Consider the following 22,459-nt stretch of genomic DNA (forward strand, 5'->3'; position numbering starts at 1 on the left):
TATGCCACGTGGCGGGTGAGCTTTTATAATTGGGTGGTTGTGCTTATGTGTGCGTTTGGTGGAAGCTATGATCGACCTTCAGTTTTATTTTAATTCTTTTAAAAATATATATATATATAATTCTTCATAGATATTATTTTTTTAAAAATATAATATATACATATTAATATAATATATAATATATAATATATATATTTTATTAATTTATAAAAAATCAAAATTTTAAGAAAAATAATTTTATATTATCGATATAAATTTTTAATATAAAAAATAAATTCATCCAAACACTCTTAAGTGAACAACCCTCAGGTTATTATTTTCTTTTTGGCAGGACATTTATTTAATTTATCCAAATTATTATTCAAATAATAAATTAAAATAAAAAATATAAAGTTATATTTGTATAGGCATTTTAAAAATTTTTATTACATAAAATAATTGATCTTTAATAAAATATTACATTCAATACTTTATTATTATTAATTTTTTAAATAAATTTCAAAACTTTTTTAAAATTCTATTTTTTAATTATTTGTTTTTTTCCCGACAACTATAAAACATTGGATGCTCTTGTCCTTTAAATTAGGTCGATAATTGCCACAAATGCCGTCTATACACATATATATGCTGACATAATGACGCGGAGAGCATAAATAATTTATTTTAGAAGTTACATTTCTATTTAAATTAAATTCGAATGCTTTTAAAATTAAATAATCGTTGAATCATTTCTATGAAAAAATAATTAAAAATAATTACAAAAGGATGCATAAGTTGGAACACGAAACAAATTCATTGCATGGGATTTTGCACAGCCAAAACATCAAAATCAAACTCAAAATAATACAACAAAGTAAAAAATAAAAATAAAAAATCTAAATGCAGATAAAATTACTAATAAATAATTTAAATAGTATAAGAAGCATTTTAGCCCGTATATATACGCACGCGCACAGCCATTATCAGAATTGTGAAAACCCCAAAGAAGAGCGCGGTATGGATGAGCACAGCTTTCCCGCTCGTGGCGAAGCTCCCGAATTCGACGTGGCGGGAACCGCCGGGGATCTGGAACAGGACGCCAGGGGATAGCAGCACGAAGAGGATGAAACCGAGTATTACTGGCGCCCAATCCAACATCCTCTCTCGCTCTCGCGATCAATTTCAATTTGAATTTGAATTTCTAGGGATTTGGTACTATCGCCCGACCTCTGTAGGTATGTTGATTCTGAGATACGTATATATTGATATGCACAGGTCCTCTTCGATTGATTTGCTTGTGTTATGTGGTCATTTGTTCCTTTGAGGGGAGGAAATGGATTGAGATTGCTTTCCAATTAGGGTTCTGACAGATTCTCGCTTTGTTTTTTTTCTTCTTCCATTAATAACACGGAACATTATTTTTTAATTATTCTTCTTATAAAAATGGTTATGAGTATTGCTAATTAGGGTAAATCAATATAATAATAACCGCGATTATTTGTTTAAAATTGTCAATATTTGATGAACAAATATATTAAATTTTATTTTATTTTTAGTATAATATAAAAAATTATATTGAATGTGATATTTTTGGGATTTACTTCTTAAATCATAAATTAAATAGGTATTATTTAAATAAATTTATTACAACTTAAAAACCTTTTTCAATGTTATTCCAGGTGTCGGCTCCTGATTGGTTGAATCCTAAACAGCATGCAGACGCTACATGTCGTCCTCCCTAAAAACAGAAGCATCTTCATCGCTGCTTCCATTTTCTCTGCACACCTACATTCATTCTCGCTCTCCTTTCTTCCCCAGTTTTCATCAACAAAATTTCTCATTTGTGAACGCTTTCTCCGAGGCTCCTGAAAATCTCCTTTTTGCCGGGTAATGGTATACTCAGGTAGGTATGGATGTATAGACGTGTGTGCGTTTTAATTTTTCTTCTTAATTAATCTACAATGTAATTGTTTTGTGTTGTTTCTGCGAATTGTGATTAAATTTATGGATATTAGTGAATAATTTATGTAGGAGGCAGGCTTATTGTTAATCGAGTTGGTCACGATGAGTCAAGACGGTTCTTTGTCTCGGAGAAGCATTTCGTTGCCGAAGACTCTGGGAAGGAAAAAAGTTTCCTCAGCCTCGACCGGTCGGGTCGCCGGCGACGGAGTTTTGGATTCGCCTACTAGCAGAAAATCTCTAACGACTTTGCGTTCCATGTAATGTTAAATGTTTGCTATTTCCATGATTTGCCCTATACATAATTTATTTCAGACAAATATCTTCATTCTTTTGGTATTCAATTTTTCGTATAGTCAAATGCATATCTTTCTACAAATTTGATGTTTAGGGTAAAATAATCAGCGTTTGGGATTGAATTGGATTCAAACAACAACATTTCCAAAATTGAAATATGTTCAACAGAAGTAATTAGGACTGGATTGTCGCATGAGTTGTCTTTTTTTGCTCACATCTGCAACAGGGGACAGCTGAATGGTGAACGAACAGTGAAGAGATTGCATCTAGTAAGAGCCTTGACGGTGCCAGAGACCACAAGCATTAAAGAAGCTTGCCGACGAATGGCTGCACGCAAAGTCGATGCTCTGTTGCTGACTGATTCGACTGCATTGTTATGTGGAATCCTCACAGATAAGGTAAACTTAACTAAAATGACCATAATTAGCAGTGATCCTTTTTGCCTGTCTTTTTAAAATGATAAACATGTTTCTGAATTAAGGATATAGTAAAAAGAGTGATTGCTTGTGAAGTTAATATGGAGGAAACGCCGGTGTCCATAGTTATGACAAGGAATCCTGTGTTTGTTCTTGCTGATACACTTGCTGTTGAAGCCTTGCAGAAGATGGTGCAGGGTATATATACAGTTCTCAATCTTGAATTTGTCTTGATTGATACTACCAGCTTAGCTTTTCGATCTAACAGGAAAGTTTAGGCACTTACCTGTTGTCGACAATGGAGAGGTGATTGCCCTGTTAGACATAACAAAGTGTCTGTATGACGCTATTGCTCGTATGGAGAGGACAGCCGAGAAGGGAAAGGCCATTGCAGCTGCTGTCGAAGGAGTTGAGAAACAATGGGGAGCATCAGTGTCCGGTAGGTAGAAATATTTCCGGTTGCTATATTGTTTTAAGCCATCATCATGCTCATTTTAGTGGTGGCCATTTTTAGCGATACAGATCTAGCTCTGTGGTTTATGTGTAGGCCAGAGCACATTTGTTGAGACACTTCGCAACCGGATGTTCAGACCTTCTATATCGACAATAATCTCTGAAGAGAATTCAAAGTAGGTATGACATATCTATGATGATTTTATTGGTAACTCCATCAAATATAGCAGTGCTCAACTCACTTCATTGTTCTGCATCGAATGGTTAGGTTTGTTATGGTTGATCCAAGTGAAACTGTACTAGTTGCCGCGAAAAAGATTCTTGAGCTTCGAGCAAGCTGTGCAGTTGTCACAGTAGAGGGCAAACCGCGGGGAATACTTACGTGAGCTTTTCATTGCTTATGATACCAAAAAGTATCTAGAAATCGCGCATTCTCAATTTTCATCGTAATTCTTTTTTAGTTCAAGAGATATGTTGATGCGAGTCATCGCTCAAGATCTTCCCCCTGAATCCACCCCTGTGGAGAAGGTGCATTCTTCGCCTCATGCTTGTTTAGCCTTCAATCTTTCTGATGGATGAATCAAAACCGCGACTCTTTTCTTTCTTCATTCGATCATTTCTGCAGGTGATGACTCCTAATCCAGAGTCTGCAAGAATTGATTCTCCTATAGTTGATGCTCTCCATACTATGCATGATGGGAAATTCTTGCATCTCCCGGTGCTCGACAAAGGTAGATTTTGTCGTCGTGATTTGATAAAAGCGAAAGGGACGACACTCGGTTTATATAATCTGATTAGTTCAATGGCACAGATGGAATGATTGTATCTGTTGTCGATGTGCTTCATATAACTCATGCTGCTGTATCCACGGTGAGCCATTTTCGACTTCCCTAATTACATCGATCAATCTTAACCAACAATGTTGCCATGATCTTCCTCCTTTTGTATAGGTCGGCAACATACCTGGGATTAGCACCGAGGTTGCAAACACAGTGATGCAGAGCTTCTGGGATTCAGCAATGGCATTCAGTCCAGACAACCGTGACGACACAATGAGGTAATCGCACTCTTATAACACAACACCTCCCTTGTCCGATTAGTACTTTTTCAGAAGCTTCCTCGGATGATATCTCAGCGACGATTCCATCAAAGCGCCTTCCGATGGAGCTGAAACCGGTCGATCCATTCCACTACCTACCACCGGCTTCTCCTTCAAGATTCAAGACAAGAAAGGAAGAATGCATAGGTTCATATGCGGTACATACATTTGCCACACAACTATATTCCTTCCCCATTTATTTTTCTCAATTGTTAAACGATCGGTCATCTAAAACTTTAATTGCATATCCGTATCTCCTTCCAGATTCGCAGAACTTGACGGACCTTGTGACAGCCATCCTTCAAAGAGTCGGCTCTGAAATCGACCGGAACAACATTCCACAACTCCTGGTACTACTCCCTCCCCTAATGCAACTCTTCTTGTTACCAATTAGCAATGAAGATTGATCTTCGGCCAAACATTGATTCAGTACGAAGACGAAGACAAAGACAAAGTCATCCTCGCATCGGATAGTGATCTCCAAGCAGCCATATACCATGCAAGACTAGCTGGTTGGAAGGTAGGTACTCTACACTAACAAAAACTTCGATGCCAGTTAATGGTTGTTGTTCTAAACATGCAGGGATTAAGATTACATCTGGACTACCGATCGGTCGATAGAAGGAATATTGAATATGCTGAGACCTGGACTTCAGCGTACACCACCATTGCTGCCGGAGCTGCTCTACTCGCCGGTTTAGGCGTATATGCATTCCTCAGGCGTGCCGGTAACTAATGTGCCGCCGGAGAATAGGTAGTTTCTTTATTTAGAAAAAAAAAATGAAAAAATGAAAAAATTTCGTCGACAGCAGGGTTCGAACCTGCGCGGGCGAAGCCCAACAGATTTCAAGTCTGTCTCCTTAACCACTCGGACATATCGACTTTCTTGTTGAAGCATTTTGTATATTATTTATTTATCATTTAAATATTGTTTAATATATCGTGCCGTTTTTTTCTTCACCCTAGCTATTATACATTTGATCGGTTGTACATTCTTGTGTTTGAGTTGTACCTGATGTTGTAGCGATGAAAATTGGTTTGGATTATGATCACTTGGCGGTTGAGTTCCCAACTTCCCATTCGAATGCTGAACAGAACGGAACTGAACAGATACCGATAAAAAGAGGGGCCCTCGTGCTATTCAATATCATCTTCTTAACTGATTCAGAACAAGAAAATCTTTCGGGAATGGAAAACCCCGGTGATGCGCCGTACGCGGCGGGGTATCCGGCGCAGGGGCCGTACCAGCAGCTTTTGCAGCAGCATAAGCGGCAGTTGCAGGTTTTGTGGACGTTCCAGCGTGAGGAATGCGCGAAGGCGCACGATTTCAAAAGCAACCCGCTGCCATTGGCGCGGATTAGGAAGATTATGAAGGCGGATGACGATGTGCACATGATTTCGGTGGAGTCGCCGATTCTGTTCGCCAAGGCGTGCGAGCTCTTCATCCTGGAGCTCACGCTTAGGTCGTGGTTTCACGTTGAGGAGAACAAACGGCAGACGCTCAAGAAGAACGACATCGCGGTGGCGATTTCGCGGACGGACAAATTCGATTACCTGGTGGAGATTGTTCCCCGGGACAATAATAACGATGAGGCGGCTGCTTTGTGGGGGAATGTGGGGCAATTGCCTGCTGCGGGTGGGGTTCCGGGGGTGCCCTACTACTACCCCCCCATGGTTCATCAGCCTATGATTCGTGGCCCTGCCGTGGATCCTGGCGTTTACTTGCAGGCTCCGCCGCCGCCTTCTTCGCTGCTGCCGTGGTCTCCAGCGGCGGCGGACGATGGGTGCTACACTAGCGGCGGAGGTGGAAGCAGTGGACAGGCCAATCTGGACGAACAAGGGTAATTAACTTTTTACTTTCCTCCATTTTTTGTTTGCTGTTTAGTTGAATCATTGAGGCTTGATTGGATCTGCTGAATTCTTTTTTTGAATTGATCGATTCTGTTCTAGTGTGTTGCATTTTGTATAATGATCTTGTTGTTCTGTGGTGTATTTTGTATAAATTGTTTTTACTATTATTGTTTTGCTTAATACTGTTACTGTAGGTCTATTATATTGTTTTCTTTGTTCGACTCTAACTCTGATATGAGTTCCGACTTCCGACTATGAAGCAATAGAGGATATTAGATGGTTATTATTTGAGTTTATAGAGTCTTTATTGTGCTTATTAATAATAAGTAATTCTGATATGAAGTTAGAATAGTTGTTCATTTAGCACTTAGAATCAGAAGTTCATGGAGTAACTCAAGAGGACTTTATACATTGTAACAATTAGTTCAAGGATTCTTGTCTGCCTGGCAAACTTGATGAGGACTTAGTTCTGCAGTGCTTAGAAAAACTCCCTTTTACGGGAAAATGTGCACTAGTTTCTTAGTTTTCCTGGAAAGACTCGATAAAAACTCAAGAGTATGCTTCATAGGATTTTCTTGTTTGTTGCAGTTGAAAAGAAAATGCTGAAACTGTAACTGAGACTGAGAGTTGTGCAATGGAAAAGCAGTGGATGTTGCTGCTGATACTGATGCTGTGTGGCAATTTGCTTTTCATCTGTGAATTCGGAAATTCTTTGCTTGTATCCATCCATCCATGGTTATTGGCATTTACTGTAAATAACTTGCTGCTTCAATCATTTTTACATAGTAAATCTTGAATCCCTTCTCCTATTTTTCTTGGTACAATTGTTTGCATCCAGAAAATTGACAACGAAGGGTAAAACTTGTGTGCTGCTAATAATTAGCGCCATATATTGAATAGAATGAATTCCAAGTTGTAGTTACTTTCATCAACGATAGATTTGTTATATCGTGAATTTTCAGATTAAATAGTAATACTTGTGGAGTTTTAGTTTTGATTTTGAACAGAAGTAATTATGTGATATAAATATATATTGATACATGTAAAATTAAATTTTAGTATAATATAATAAATGAAAAATTGTTTTAATTTGATATTTTTGGATGATTTTTTATTTTAAATAGTAAAATCAAAATCAAAATTCTCCATGTTGTTTAGCTGATATTGTATTAATAAGTGTTGTTGATTTATATTTTAGGAACTGCTCACTTATCTATTGAAAATAGTTTGAATAAATATTTTTTATACAAAATATAGAGAATTGTATAGGAAATATAAAAATAATAAATATATGTAATATATTAATATTTGTTTTGAAAAAATACGTAGGGAAAAAATGAAAAAGAACAAATCCCACAATGTGTTTGTCTGGAGAATTGGATTGGATTTATACTATTCATCCAATTTTTTTCCCCAAAAAACATTGAATCAAACACCTATTTTTTATTTTTTTTATTATATTAAAAATTATTTTTACATTCAAAATATCACATCAACACCTATTTATATCACATCATACAACTATTCAAATTCAAAATTTTTACTATTCAAATCCCAACTCAAAATTCAAACTCCCAAACAAACACACCCATTTAGGGTTCACAAGTAAATTTGAAAAGTTAAGTGAGCAAATATAAATAACTAAGAAAATAAGGGACTGAAATGAAAAACCAAAGGTTTTCTACGGCTGCACCCATAAAAACCTAATATAAAGAATCCCTTCCTTCTACTCTTCCGCCGCTTCCAATCTCCAACGCCGCAGCTTTACCTCCTGTAAGTCTTCCGAATCTCTCTCTACTTCTGTGTATGTGTATGCGTTCCTGTGTCTCTGTGTGCGTTAGATCTCTGTTTTTCTTTGGGTTTGATTTGCATGTGGCAAGTGGATTGGTTTATCAATTCTCACTGAAGCTTGTAAATAGTGGCTTGGCAGAGCAGGTCGAGTTGCAATCAACTTTTTCTAAGCAATGGCTGTCATTTTTAACGACGTCAATTCGCCAGCCGGCATCAAGAAACTTGATGAGTATCTGTTAACTCGCAGCTACATTAGCGGGTGAGATTGAGATTTCCCTTCTTTGTTTCTGTTTTTAGGTTTCTACTGATTTTAATGATCTGAAAAATGAAGACCTTGTGTCGGTTGTGTGCCTTGCCTTGATTGCGTGATTTATACATGTACGAGTAATATGTGCGTTGGATTTTGTACGCTGATTAGATAATTGGGTATAAATGTAATCATTTTATTTTCCCTTTGACTAGAACGCTGTAAAATATTGTAATGGAAACTGGTAGTTCTCACTTGATCTAATGAAAGACGATCTACCATAAACAATTGTTGTCTGCACGTTGATAGCATATAGCGGCCATAAGTTTCGACTATTTAATCATTCAGCGGTACCATAGCCCTAAATCATAATTCATGACTCTGATATCCTGTTCCTAGATAAGAATATTTGTTGGTTCAATGTACTCTTTGAGCACAGCAGTAATATAATGTTATTAGTTGGAAATGATGCCAATTATGAACAATCATGTGGCACGGGATTGAGATTGCTTTGGATTATGTTGTGTAGACCCAACGCCTCTGATTTTTTTAGATTGGTGTGGGTGGTGAAATTTGATGCATCTATTGATAGATGGGAATGCAGTTGTATTCTAATTGGTAAAATAATTTTCATGTTTTTATATTTATTCTTATTTATTTCAGGTATCAAGCTTCGAAAGATGATCTCGTTGTTTACACAGCACTGGAGGCACCTCCATCATCAAACTATGTGAATGCATCACGGTGGTACAACCACATCGATGCATTGCTGAGGATTTCGTATGCGCTACCCAATCCCAACTTGTTAATCTTATATGTATTCTTTGCTTAATTAGTTATGTAATTGTTTTGTTGCAGTGGTCTTTCGGGTGAAGGAAGTGGCGTAACTGTGAAGGGATCAGCTGCTCCCTCTGTTGCAACGCCGCCTGCTGATGACAGCAAGGCAAGAAACCTAAAAATGTCAACAAATTGTTTGTATAATCTCTTTAAATCCAGTATTCTGTTCGTAGAGTCTTAGATTGAAACTGTGAATTGTTGATTTCAGGCCACAGCTGCTGACGATGACGACGACGATGATGTGGATCTATTTGGCGAGGAGACTGAGGAAGAGAAGAAGGCTGCTGAAGAACGCGCAGCTGCTGTCAAGGCTTCTGGAAAGAAGAAAGAATGTGAGTAGTGTTGATGCACCGGTTACGCCTTTTTGAATTCATTACACTTTTTTTTGCACCATACTTACAATAACTTGATCGATGGCCTTGTTATTACATTGTTCAGCTGGGAAGTCTTCAGTGCTGTTGGATGTCAAGCCATGGGACGATGAGACTGACATGAAACAGCTTGAAGAAGCCGTCAGAAGCGTGCAGATGGAGGGTCTTCTTTGGGGAGCATGTAAGGCTTCTCCGTTATTTTTAGATTTTGCTTCACATTTCTGCTACAATGCTCGACTTTTTTGTGCAATTATACATCAAAACCAGTAATGAACATATTTGTTGTGCAATGTTTGCAGCCAAACTTGTACCGGTTGGGTATGGCATCAAGAAGTTGCAGATTATGATCACCATTGTTGACGACTTGGTCTCTGTCGATACTCTCATTGAAGATTATCTCACGGCTGAGCCGATTAATGAACATGTTCAGAGTGTGGACATTGTTGCCTTCAACAAAATTTGTAAGAACTCATATATATATATATGTATATATATATCTTTCATTATTATTATGTTTTTTTGGCTTCCCAAGATATCAATAATCAATTGAGGTTTTATTGCAATTCCATCTGACCCGCGAATTTCTTTCATTGCAGAATATGGATAGATGTGGATCCAAGTTGCTGCCATTTTTATTTTGGGATTTTTATCTTGGCAGTTTTGGTCACTTGTTTTGGAGTTTGGATCATTTTCTCAACCAACATTTGAGAGGAATAACGTTATTATTATCATTGGATTTATGAAATTTTAGCAGACTTTGCTTTAATTATTTTTCCACTTGTTTTTGGGAATTCTTGCGCTCCTCACCATGGCTATGCATTTGGTTATATTTTGGATTGGTAATAAGAAAAAGTTAAAATTTGATGTGATCTTTTTGTAAAAAGAAAAAAAATTGCATTTGATTCAAGTATATATATATATATATATATTTTTTTAAAATGGGAAATAAAATGAAAAGAATATTTAAAAAATATATAATTTTTTTTTTTCAAAATGAGATCCAAAACAAGAATACATACATGTATGCTACAATTTTATCATATCCAAAGCAACAACTATTGTATAAATTAAATGAAGGTTTCTTCTAATACTACATTTAATATTTTCTTAAAAATATATGTAAAGTCATTCATTTATACATATATATGCATTTAGAATCTTTACTTTAATATGATAGGCGTAGAAACGAAATAAGGAAAAATTTATACAGTAGCTATTAACGAATTGGCATACAACGTACAAAGGCATTCAAAGTCAAAATTTGTGGAGGGTAATTACGTCATTTCAAGTTTCCAATAAATTGGTTGCCCAATTCGCAGACGAATTCAAAAGGCTAGAAATATCAACACAATCCAATTTCCCCCTCTGTGCGCAGCGGCAGAGCAGAGCTGACCTGAGCCCAGCCATTATCATCTTCTTCTCGTAAGTCTTTAACGTTTCTGTAGCGCGATTTTACGTTATTTCGTTGTTTCATCGTTCTCTCTGCTGCATTTTTTTTCCATATTCATTTTCTAGGGTTTTGATATCCACTTCCCTTGCTAAAGCGCCTCGTAAAGCAGTCGATTTCATTTTCTAATGTTGATATATTTACTAATTCGTCGTGGAGGTTGTTAATATATGAACAAGTTTGGGAATCTGAGATTCATGACATGTAGAATTAGCTCGTGGGACGACGGTTCTGTGCTTTTGTTGAGTTCGTACAAGGAATTTTTTTTAAAAAAAAAACTGTTTCAGTCATGGGAATTATGATTTGAAGAGAAAGCACTTGCGCTGTTGTTTTTGAATTTGCGTTTATACTTGTTTAGTTGTTGTGGCCAAGGTTTTTTTGGGAGAAGAGATTGGATTGGCCGCTTGTGCTGAAACGCAACAAAGAGGAATACTGATTTGTGAAATTCGTTTAATATCAGTATTGATGAAATATGGATCATTCCTGTAAATATGGTTTTGTTTTTTAGTGCTGTAGTATTGGAAGGTTCAATGAATCACCATGGTAGCAACAGTAACAGCAATCCGACCAGGGAAAATTTTAGTTTTGGCAATCCAGGAGGAATGCAAACACAAATGCCGATGCAAATGTCCATGAGCCATAGCCAACAGCAGGTTCCTCACTTGTCTCAGGCGCAAATGCAAGGCAGGCCGTATTTCGCAGGACACTTTCAATTGTCAGAGCCTCAGGCTCCGGCATATTTGCAGTCCCAGGCAGCTCAAGGGAAGACAGATTCACAAGTCTTGATCCGGCCTGAGGCTGCTACGAATGTAGGCACTTCATCTCCCTCAATTGCCACACCGGCTTCTGGATCAGCAGGACCTGCAAAGCGTATCCAGAGGCCACCTTCTCGTCCATCTGGGGGAGCTTCTGGTCTGGGAACTGCTTCTCCCATGAAAACTATGGAACTGACTCCTGCTGTACATAGAGGGAAGAGGAAGGTACCTGATAAAGCAATTCCCGATCAAATTACAGCACTGTTGCCTGAATCTGCACTCTATACTCAATTGCTTGAACTTGAATCCAATGTTGATGCTGCCCTTGCAAGAAAGAAGGCAGACATTGCGGACTCCCTTAAAAATCCTGTGCAAGTTCGGAAAGTCTTGCGGGTATATGTTTTCAATACCTTTGAAAACCAAACAGGAGTAAATTCAGAAAATGAGAATGTGGAGTCACCATCATGGTCACTTAAAATAATTGGTAGGATTTTGGACGGTGGAAAAGATCATGTTATGGAAGGAGGAAAGGAGAAGTCGAGTTCTCTCTATCCAAAGTTCTCATCTTTTTTCAAGAAAATTACTGTATACTTAGATCAGAATCTATATCCAGATAAACATGTAATCTTATGGGATAGTTCTCGATCGCCGGTACTCCAAGACGGGTTTGAAGTGAAGAGAAAGGGATCCAAGGAGTTCACTGCAATTATTAGATTGGAGATGAATTTTGCTCCTGAGAAATTTAAACTCTCTCCAGCACTTCAGGAACTTCTTGGTATTGAAGTGGAAACACGTCCGAGAATTATGGCAGCACTTTGGCAGTATGTGAAGATGAAAAAGTTACAAATACCTGGCGACACAGCTTTTTTCACGTGCGATCCACCTTTGAAGAAGCTTTTCGGAGAAGAGAAGTTGAAATTCTCTATGGTTAATCAGAAGTTAACACCACATCTCGCCCCACCGGGTCCCATACATCTAGAGCATCGAGTGAAGCTTTCCGGGTCTTGTCCATCTGGAGATACTTGTTACGATGTCCTGGTTGACATTCCCTTATTTTTAGAGGAAAAGTCGACATTCTTGGCTAGTTTAGAGCAGAACAAGTTCATTGATGATTGCGATGAATCCATTTCTTCTGCTGTGAAGAAAGTCCACGAGCATAGTCGAAGGCGGGCTTTCTTCCTCGGTTTCAGTCAATCACCTGCAGAGTTCATCAACTCCTTAATTGCTTCTCAAGCCAGAGATTTGAAGCTTGCTGCTGCCGGTGCTAGTTCTGAGATGGAGAAAGAGCATCGGGCTGATTTCTATGATCAACCATGGTAAGTGTTCTAACCCATATGGATTAAAAGGAATTCAAAATCTTGTATTGTGCGCCTTCAAATTATCTTTTTATGCTGCTATGGGTACTCATATTTAGTTTCTCTAAATGTAGCAGTTTGTGATGTCGAACACATTTATTTACATTATGCACACTTTAATCATGTTCTTCTTAGTCTTTAATGCTGTGGAGTAAACTGACTGTCTTCTATCCATTTTTGGGTAGGATCGAAGATGCTGTTATCAGGTACTTAAATCGCAAGTCTCCTCTGGGAAGCGAAGGTTTTGGTGGAAACAAATAGCGAGGGAGGCGCGCAGTGTACAGTTGAGTCCAATGTTATTGCTTTGGCCCCCCAGATCTGAGAATCATAACTGGTAATGAAAATGATTTCATATCTCTTACATTAGCCATATGATGAATATGATTATGATTATGATAGGAAGTAGTGAGGATATTTATTTAGTGATGATAATTTTGGTGTAGAATGCTATTTCATATTTCTTGTATACTTATGTTAGTCACTCTGATAATCAGCATGCACCACGGATTGAATCGTTGTGACGAATGGAAGTGAGACTAGATTAGATCTGTACCAAAATGTTTACTCATTTGATCTTAAAATTTTTGTGGAATGCAAGTGAGAATAGACTTGATCTAATAATATCTAGGAATGACTTGTATTTGGTTATAAAAAGATTGTCACATTTATGACTTCTTTTTGTGTTTTTTTTTAGATGAAATAGTGTTTTATATAGAAAATGAGTATATTCTTACTTAGAATGGTGATATTGTGTAATAAAGAATAATGAGAATAACTAAAAGAAGATAAAACTGAATATTTCAAGTGCATATGTAAAGTTTTTAATCTTTCTTTAAACTTTCAAAGTGAGATGAGTTGGAGGGCTCAAACGTTGTGTTTGTTTCTGTAGTTGAGAAAATACTTATATTTTTGCTGGAAATGATTATAATTAAAAAAAAAAAAAAACCCCAAGAGAAAACTATATGTTGAATGATTTTTATATCTATTTTTTTAGTGTATTTTGAAAATATAACTTATTATATAATGAAAGAAATAACATACTAGGAAATGTTGATTAAAATTAATGCATGATAAGTAAATTACATGTATATATTTTTTCAGTTTCTTTGCTATTATTTTTAATATATGATATTTCAAGAACTTTGCAACTTCCATTCATTTATATAATTTTTATTTTATTTTTAAATATAATTTATAAAATGATTTTTACTTTAGAAATAAGAATAAAATGGTAGAGAAATTATTAAAATTATACAATAGACTTTGATGTACTATTAATTATGGATTTGTTTCTTTAACCCCAAACTTATTTAGACTACGAATTTTTTGAAAATATATATATATTTTTTCTTTTCTACACTATTTTATTATATATTATTTTAATATCAAATTTCAAATAAAAAAATTTCAGCCAAAAGAAACATTATATTTTCTCATAAGTTATTTTTTTAATATATAAATTTACCATAAAATTATTTATTAATAAATGCAAACTTGTATAGTATTTTAAATTAAACAAAAAGAATCATATATACCAGAATAAATAATACTTTCATTAGTGTGTTAACAATTTATTTATTTATTTTTATTTTGATCCCTTCACAGAGGAGTATAGGAGTATATAGAGAACTTGTACATTCATTTAATTCAATATAAATATTTAAAAAATATATATTTAAACAAAAACTTAAATTGTTATTTCAATTTCAAATCAAACTAAAAATAAAATAAAATTGTTAGATTAAAACAAATTATACTATACTTTGATCGAAACATTATAAAATATAGTTGGTGTTATATTTAAAAAAAATAAAAAATTGTAAGATTAAAACAAATTATACTATACTTTGATAGAACTATTATAAAATATAGTTGGTGTTATATTTTAGTTTAAATAGTAAATTAATAAAATGTTTATTATATGTATATATATAAACTTTATAAAAAAATCATATAGTTAAAAAGTGCTAGGAACACATGTCGGCACTATTATACTTCAAAAAAATTTGTGTAAAAATATATAAAGATAAATTAAGAGGTATATAGATATATTTTCTTATTATTTTAATAATTTTCTTTCATAAAAATAATAAATATATATAAATAAAAAACAAATTTGAAAATATAAACCAGCAGACGGACAAGCTATTATTTATCTAAAAAATATATATACAAGATCAAAGAAGTTTAAGCTAATTTTTTGAACACCTGCCAAGATGACGACGACGACATTAATAATTATATTTTGAGATTTAAATCGCCAGATTAGTTGAACTACCCAAGCCAGCCTATCAACTGCTTGGGCGGATCTTTCGAAGTTCATGTTCCTCTTGTCTCTCTCCTATGGATGAACTTCGATCTAACCGACGAATTATATCAGCATTTGCTCTTTGATTTCTTTCTTTGCTGCAGAAATCTCGCTTCTCTCTTCCATATGGACATTTCATTGCAGCTCGATCAAATTCAGAACAGCTACAGATTTGCTTGTTCACTCTCAAACCCGTCCAAATTCGCCCAAAAATTTCGTGTTTTCGAAGCAATTTCGCTGGGAAGATGTAAAGCCACATTTTCCACTCGATTTAGGTGTTCTTTGCTCGACCAGGGGCTAAAGCCCCGACCAATTCCCCGACCTCTAAAGGAGGCGGAGATAATTGAGCATGGCAGGGGGCAGTTGGGGAAGAAGATTGATCATTTGAAGAAATCGAGTTTCGATCATGGCATTTGTGAGCAGATAGAGAAGTTGGTTCAGTGCAAGAGGTACCATGAGGCTCTCGAAATGTTCGAACTTTTGGAATGTGAGAATAATCGTTCAGTTGAGATTAGCACTTACGATGCGTTGGTGGATGCTTGCATTAGTTTGAAATCGATTAGGGGTGCTAAGAGGGTGATTTATCATCTGATGAACTCGGCGGTGGATCAGGATGTGTATATAAGGAATAGGGTGTTGTTGATGCACGTAAAATGTGGGATGATGATTGATGCTCTGAAACTGTTCGACGAAATGCCTGAGAGGAACTTGGTTTCTTGGAACACCATAATTGCAGGGCTTGTGGATTCCGGCGATTATGTGGAGGCGTTCACGTTATTTTTCACTATGTGGGAGGACACCTCGGATATCGGAACAAGGACGTTTGCTACGCTGATTCGAGCATCGGCTGGATTGGAACTCATCCATCCCGGGCAGCAGCTGCATGCCTGTGCTTTGAAGTTGGGAATGGCTGGAGATGTCTTTGTTTCTTGCACCTTGATCGACATGTATAGCAAGTGCGGTAGCATTGAGAATGCGCGGTGTGCTTTTGATAAGATGCTGGAGAAAACAACGGTAGCGTGGAACAGTATCATTGCTGGTTACGCGTTTCACGGTTATAGCGAAGAGGCGTTGAGCATGTACTATGATATGCAAGATTCCGGCGCTAAAATGGATGGTTTTACGTATTCCATGATCGTTCGAGTTTGTACTAGGTTGGCATCATTAGAGCATGCAAAACAAGCGCACGCTGGTCTTGTTAGGAACGGTTTTGGGTCCGACATAGTTGCCAACACAGCACTTGTTGACTTCTACAGCAAATGGGGAAGGATAGAGGATGCTCGGAATGTGTTTGATAAGATGCCCCTGAAAAACATCGTGTCTTGGAATGCATTAATTGCAGGATATGGGAATCATGGCCGTGGAGCTGAGGCAGTCGAGTTATTTCACCGTATGGATTGTTTAGGAATGGTGCCTAATCATGTTACCTTTTTGGCTGTTTTATCTGCTTGTTGTTACTCAGGGCTGTTCAATATTGGATGGGAGATATTTGAATCAATGAGTAGAGATTACAAGGTAAAGCCTCGAGCAATGCACTACACGTGTATGGTTGAGCTATTAGGCCGTGAGGGTCGCTTGTATGAAGCTTGTGCATTGATAGAAGATTGTCCATTTACACCTACTGTTAATATGTGGGCTGCATTGCTCACAGCTTGTCGTGTTCATGAGAATTTTGATCTTGCCAAATATGCTGCTGAGAGAATTTATGGTATGGAACCTGAGAAGCTCTCGAGCTATGTTGTTTTGTTGAATATCTACAACCGTGACGGGAAGTTCCAAGAAGCAGCAGCAGTACTTCGCACCTTGAGGAGGAAAGGTCTTCGAATGCTGCCGGCTTGCACTTGGATAGAGATAAAGAAGCAGCAGCATGTTTTCTTCACCGGAGACAAAAAGCATCCACAAACTGAGGAGATCTATGAAAAATTAGATGAAATCAGTAAGAAAATTGTGGAACATGGATATGTTCCTCTCCGAAAAACATTGCTTCCTGATGTGGATGAGCGAGAAGAGACTATGCTACTTTATCATAGTGAAAAATTGGCGATTTCGTTTGGGATCATCAGTACGCCTGATTTCACTCCTCTGCAGCTGGTCCAGAGTCATAGGATTTGCAATGACTGCCACAATGCAATCAAACTGATTTCGATGGTTTGCGCACGAGAAATTGTTTTTCGCGATGCTAGTAGATTTCATCATTTTAAAGATGGCAGATGCTCTTGTGGCGACTACTGGTGATATTCTTTACTTTACGTGGCTTAGTGTGTAGCGTGTAGTGTTGTTGTTACTCTATAGATAAGGGTGAATGCAAATATTATGTTCTTCGATAGATCAAATACAAAATGAGCATTCATTGATTCATGCCCTTTTTTACGAAATTGAATAAATGAGATATATTTTATACCCTTGTCCTGGATTGCTAAAGTGTTTACTGTAAAGGCCTTGGATAATATGTTTGAATGTATGAATGTTTTGTCTGTGCACTTAGATTCTAGCCGCGATGTAAGGAAAGCCATTTTGGTATATGACATTATCCGTATCAGGAAAGAGTTCGATATCATGATTGTTATAATCAAGCTACAGTCATATATGTATCTATGTATGTATGTAAAACATTATTCGAATGCAAAGTTGCTAGTGCTCTTTGTTGAAAATGGTGGATGAAAAAGCTGAAGAGAAAGGAAACTTTGCTAGCTGGTTGATTTGCAGCGCTTTCGCCAATGACTGATTGAAGTGTGATGTAAACATCTCTCGAGATTGTAGCCCCAGGTGATCCCACACTATCTCTTATCTTTTTCAATTAAAGGGTCGTGTGTTCGATTTAGCAAACATTGTGCTTTCCTTGTGCAGTTTTGATCATTTGAGTTGTCATGAAGGACGAGGTAAAAGTGACGAAGTTTTTGAAGCAAACAAGCTATGGCTACAGAATTGGTACCACGGTTGCTTGTTTATTATTGTCATATTACACATTAGCTCTTAAATGGAAACTCTTTCCTTTCCTGCTCTTTATGGAATGAATGGATAATGAGCAAGTTCAATGGATTGATTGATCCACACAGGAAAACTAATTTCATTTATTCTGAATGGTTGTTTGGAAATGACAGCAATACAATTAGCCCTGCACTCCACATCGACATCTACATGTGAGGTAAGAAATGTCCAAATATGATCCTGTTCATTTATGGCATACAAGTATTTGTGTTTTTTTCTTTTTTCTTTTTAATATCTCACTATTGAAAAGAAGTAAAAGATTGATACATACAAAAATTGAAAGCGCTACAACCTTGCTAGCGAGAAAGTGTCGATGGTTGTTATATGGACCACCATGAACATGTTTTTTGTGCAGCAGCCATTGCAATGGAAGGAGAGGAGATGAGGTAACCCCACAAAACCCATATTCATTTCATCACCCTCCATTATATTCATAGTTTCTATTTTATTCATGTGTTATCTTAAAACTGTTTAGATTTTTAGGATTCAATAATGAAGCACTTTGATGGAAGCTAAAACTTTATTGGTTGTCAAGCATGGCCACTCCAAAACTGTTGTCTCTGAATGCACATTACATTGTCCACTGTGATATGCTATGGTGTTTCCCACATTTCCATAATGTCAGTTTTTGAGTCCCACAAAAGATGAAAAAACATCTGCCCACCTTCAAAAGTGCTCTGCACATCTTCTAAAATGGCTCTAATTTTATGAATGGGATGGGATCATCTTCCAAGTTATTTCTGTCTTTTCAATCGGATAGTTACTGTATCCATCCGCATGGTCCAAATCTTCATGAAACTACTCCTGAATTTCTGACCAGCAAAAAAAAAATACTACATAGGAATTTATGTCTGTACATGATAAAAACTACAGGTTAGGTTGATTTGAATTCACAGGAAAAGTATCTGTTCCCACTAGGGGAGCTCTAAAAATGTGCTTTGGAGCCAGACAGACAGACAAGGGAAATCCCTGAGAGCTACAGCAATCAGGTTTAACTTATTTGACACCATCTACTGTAGTTTTAACTGAATTGATGAGTTGCTACTGAAATACTATCAATGTTCCATAATATTACCACAGTGAAATATATGTATATATGACTGAATCCCCCAATTCTCTGTGGCTTTAATCAATCTGTGGGATATCGATCAAAGTCCTTTTGAATATTGTGTTGAGATTCTTGATCCATTGCTCTCTTGTAAGATGCTGACAATTTGAAAAGACAAATATTAAGGATTTGTCATAATAACTGTGTTGATGATTATGCAAGAACAAGGGCCTACATCCCCTTTTTCTTTTTGAGTTTTTTCTCAAGTCCCTATAAACACACACATACATACATACATATATTATATATATAAAAATGTTTGATTGCTATTGGAATTGGCTGTGTGTTCTGAATCATAGATAGGTGGCAGAAAGTCTGGAATACTAAAGCTGCAGTCATATTTGACACAATTTTCCCTTCATTTCAGCACCACTAACTAATTAATATATATATATATATATATATCACCAGGTCATCCTGAATTATGTCATCATTAATTCATGAAACAGGCATTTTGGGATTTCTCTTTGGTATATGTCTTTGGACACAATATCTTCAACCAAGAAAATTCACATAATTATCACAATAAATTATAAGGTCTAAACCCATCAAGAAACCCCACCTCCCCCCAAAAATCATATCTTCCATTATATTTATTATAGGGGAAAGTGCAGTAGATATATACATATATATATATATATGTATATCAGGTAGCTTTTGGCTTTTTGTTGGTATATTATTTGAATTTGATACTGGCTTCATTATAGATATATACAGAGTACTGTGGTGAGATGTTTTTGGCTTTAATTCCTCTAATTACATACACTTTGCAGAAGCTGTGGTGCAGGCAAAAGCAAGACACGTGAACAAAAGGTCAAATTGCAAATTAAATAATCAAACCTCATGCATTGATCTCAATATTCTGCTTTATATTTTTGGTCATTGCACTCAGCACTGAAAGAATCTACACTGCACAAAAGCTATATGCTGTCTGGATGACCTAAATCAGATGATTATTGTAATTCATGCCCTTTTCATGCATGCTCCCATACTCTCCAAAGTACAACTTTTAAATTTAACCCTCCTCCCTCCCACCCTACCCTACTCTATAAATCCCAAGTAAAGATTATAAATTTGCTTGATGAAGCAATTAAAGATGTAGAAAATTAAAAGGGGATTCTTGAGACATGTCAAATGGGGTGGTTGCTGCACAAATTGAAAAAGGTCTATCTTTTGATCAGTTATCCATAGAGATGTTTTTCTTTTCAGTGATGGATCCCAGACAGGGATGGATATATAGTGGGTGTTGGTTCTTGGGTGAAATATATACTATTAATTATTCTTATTTTAATAATATTATTATTAATGTTAAAAGTTGGGGGCTTTGGTGGACAGAATTGCTTATTGCATGTACAGCTATGCTGTCCTCTTGCTAATTGAATTGCTTGCTGTTTTCACTTTTTGTTCTGATTCATTTGCCTTTTCTAAGCTCTACAAAGTTTTTCCATCTTCTTCTTCTACACTTTACTATGGCTTTCAAAAGATTAATCAGAGCCAACATTCTGTTTAAATTTATAGGCTTAACAACTATATATATGCAAAATATTATCAATCGATCCTACTTAATTTAAGTTTGATTAGAACAGATTGATCCATAGGAATAACTTATGAAAAACTCCAGCAATGAGTGTAATTTGCTGGAGATTAGGCTTGTATGTATATATACAAACACATTAATTATTTGCAATGATAGATGAAGAGGGTGGTGTTAAATATTGAAGAAAATTAGGCAGTAAGAGTGGTGTATTATTGATTGTACTGTGTTGAAGCCTGAATATGACATTGCAAAAATGCAGGCAGACACCATCTCAGGGATTGGAAACTTATTATGCCATGAAAAAAACAATCTATGGTGTGTCTGCAATCACAGTCCTGTCTGTCTAAATCAGTAGTGATCTCATCTCATTCTCACCCCTTATTTGTTAGCTATACTCATTAACATTAGTTTGCAATTATTATCTGTTAACTCAGCACTGCTGTCAAAGATATATATACATATATATATATATATTTACCCACAGAAATGTAAATTCTTGTACCGGAGATCTGCCATGACTTAAGGGTTTTTTCTGTAACTTTGGCACATGAAATAATGCTGAGAAACTGATCAAAATGTTGATTCAAGAGAAATTAAGAAACAGTTCAAGTTTCGGCTGAAATTTAAAAAAAAAATAAAATACACACACATGTATGTATATATATGTATATGAAAGAGCTTTAACTATATAGAACTACAGATAGATTGATAAATATGGAAAGAAACCATCAAATTAGTACAACCAAAACACACTTTCAATTCAATCAAGAATCACAAGAAGAATCACAAGAAGAAAATCAAAGGGCCCATAAAAAAGGAGGCTTTTTTTTTGCAAACAAAGTAGTCTGTTATTATTATTCATTCCTACACAAGTGATCAAAGAGAGAGAGAGAGAGAGAGAGAGAAATAGAGAAAGAGAAAGTTTAATTAGGTCTAAACTTCTGCCTGCAGGAAAAACAAGTGATCTCCATGCATGAGGTGGGATCTTCTTCTTCATCATGATTATGATCATGGTCCATTCTATGAGTTGCTCTCTCTTTTATCTTCTCAGCCCTCTCAACTTCTTCCATCGCACGGGCCCACAAGGCGCGTGCCCGGGCAAATTCCGACTGAGCCAGCTCCATCTCCCTCCTTGTCAGCTCCATCACGCGCTCTGCATAAGCCTTCTCCATGGCCGCCAGACGAATCTGCTCGGCTGCCTGCCACTTGAGGGCCTCCACACAGGTAGAGTCAATCTTGGCATCATTGTTGATTCCACTACAATCTTTGACATGATGAGATTGCTGTTTTATTAGGACACATGAAGAATAATCTGAAGTGGGCTGATGATGATGATGAAGGAGATGATGCTGCTTCAAGGGTGTGAGGCTTATAGATAGTTGAAGGTCTAGTGATGGAGGAGAAGGGTCAAATTGGGATGAAGAATTTGGGGGCAAAGATTGATTAGGGCTTGGAAGTAATTGCATTTCTTGATGATGATAATGATATTGATGGTTTTCCATTGAAGCAAAATTAGGGTTTTCTTCTTCTACCCCTCTTTTCCTTTTCTTGTTTTGTTTGGATGGAGGTTCATGTAAGAAGAGGGGATACAGAATGAGGTGCTACTATATATACAAAGGGCTTTCATATTAGAATGAATATTGGCAATTTTTGAATTAAAT

The 22,459-nt window shown here is 36.4% G+C and overlaps 6 protein-coding genes and 1 non-coding gene across 11 annotated transcripts; 5 read left to right on the top strand and 2 right to left on the bottom strand.

Annotated features, from left to right (window-relative positions):
* The first annotated feature begins 969 nt into the window (after positions 1-969).
* On the top strand, positions 970-4,939 carry LOC127243616 (CBS domain-containing protein CBSCBSPB1-like). Of its 3 annotated transcripts, none has more exons than XM_051263717.1 (16): positions 970-1,214; positions 1,659-1,886; positions 2,011-2,198; positions 2,462-2,633; positions 2,717-2,849; positions 2,920-3,090; positions 3,199-3,280; positions 3,373-3,486; positions 3,566-3,632; positions 3,730-3,835; positions 3,916-3,974; positions 4,055-4,161; positions 4,240-4,361; positions 4,468-4,553; positions 4,634-4,723; positions 4,787-4,939. In XM_051263717.1, exons 3-16 carry the CDS (start codon positions 2,044-2,046, stop codon positions 4,937-4,939), a joined length of 1,617 nt encoding a protein of 538 aa, XP_051119674.1. In that variant the 5' UTR covers positions 970-1,214; positions 1,659-1,886; positions 2,011-2,043. The 3 variants fall into 3 exon arrangements, with proteins under 3 accessions (XP_051119674.1, XP_051119673.1, XP_051119675.1); XM_051263716.1 differs by having other exon boundaries at positions 1,659-1,882; XM_051263718.1 differs by lacking the exons at positions 970-1,214; positions 1,659-1,886; positions 2,011-2,198 and having other exon boundaries at positions 2,511-2,633; positions 2,748-2,849.
* A 64-nt stretch (positions 4,940-5,003) lies between these two features.
* On the bottom strand, positions 5,004-5,085 carry TRNAS-UGA (transfer RNA serine (anticodon UGA)). Its single transcript has one exon. It is a non-coding gene; the product is annotated as a tRNA-Ser (tRNA).
* A 144-nt stretch (positions 5,086-5,229) lies between these two features.
* Positions 5,230-6,935, top strand: LOC127243617 (nuclear transcription factor Y subunit C-1-like). The gene is made up of 2 exons (XM_051263719.1): positions 5,230-6,044; positions 6,643-6,935. Exons 1-2 carry the CDS (start codon positions 5,230-5,232, stop codon positions 6,644-6,646), a joined length of 819 nt encoding a protein of 272 aa, XP_051119676.1. The 3' UTR covers positions 6,647-6,935.
* Positions 6,936-7,735: 800 nt separating this feature from the next.
* On the top strand, positions 7,736-10,066 carry LOC127243633 (elongation factor 1-delta-like). 3 transcript variants are annotated; one of them, XM_051263746.1, is made up of 8 exons: positions 7,736-7,827; positions 7,974-8,104; positions 8,756-8,872; positions 8,951-9,035; positions 9,138-9,261; positions 9,368-9,481; positions 9,600-9,761; positions 9,897-10,066. In XM_051263746.1, coding segments are annotated over exons 2-8 (690 nt in total). In that variant the 5' UTR covers positions 7,736-7,827; positions 7,974-8,018; the 3' UTR covers positions 9,899-10,066. The 3 variants fall into 3 exon arrangements, with proteins under 3 accessions (XP_051119703.1, XP_051119705.1, XP_051119704.1); XM_051263748.1 differs by having other exon boundaries at positions 7,760-7,827; positions 7,990-8,104; XM_051263747.1 differs by having other exon boundaries at positions 7,774-7,827; positions 7,985-8,104.
* Positions 10,067-10,495: 429 nt separating this feature from the next.
* LOC127243386 (SWI/SNF complex component SNF12 homolog) lies at positions 10,496-13,421 on the top strand. The gene is made up of 3 exons (XM_051263374.1): positions 10,496-10,722; positions 11,256-12,818; positions 13,043-13,421. Exons 2-3 carry the CDS (start codon positions 11,278-11,280, stop codon positions 13,116-13,118), a joined length of 1,617 nt encoding a protein of 538 aa, XP_051119331.1. The 5' UTR covers positions 10,496-10,722; positions 11,256-11,277; the 3' UTR covers positions 13,119-13,421.
* A 1,597-nt stretch (positions 13,422-15,018) lies between these two features.
* On the top strand, positions 15,019-17,688 carry LOC127243385 (pentatricopeptide repeat-containing protein At5g50390, chloroplastic). Its single transcript, XM_051263373.1, has one exon. It carries the CDS (start codon positions 15,205-15,207, stop codon positions 17,398-17,400), a length of 2,196 nt encoding a protein of 731 aa, XP_051119330.1. The 5' UTR covers positions 15,019-15,204; the 3' UTR covers positions 17,401-17,688.
* Positions 17,689-21,531: 3,843 nt separating this feature from the next.
* Positions 21,532-22,391, bottom strand: LOC127243474 (zinc finger protein SHOOT GRAVITROPISM 5-like). Its single transcript, XM_051263511.1, has one exon. It carries the CDS (start codon positions 22,298-22,300, stop codon positions 21,722-21,724), a length of 579 nt encoding a protein of 192 aa, XP_051119468.1. The 5' UTR covers positions 22,301-22,391; the 3' UTR covers positions 21,532-21,721.
* Between the last annotated feature and the right edge of the window lie 68 nt (positions 22,392-22,459).

The sequence above is a fragment of the Andrographis paniculata genome, unplaced genomic scaffold, assembly GCF_009805555.1.
Source record: "Andrographis paniculata isolate CXL003 unplaced genomic scaffold, ASM980555v1 Contig95END, whole genome shotgun sequence".
In the NCBI taxonomy this organism is placed as follows: Eukaryota; Viridiplantae; Streptophyta; class Magnoliopsida; order Lamiales; family Acanthaceae; genus Andrographis; species Andrographis paniculata.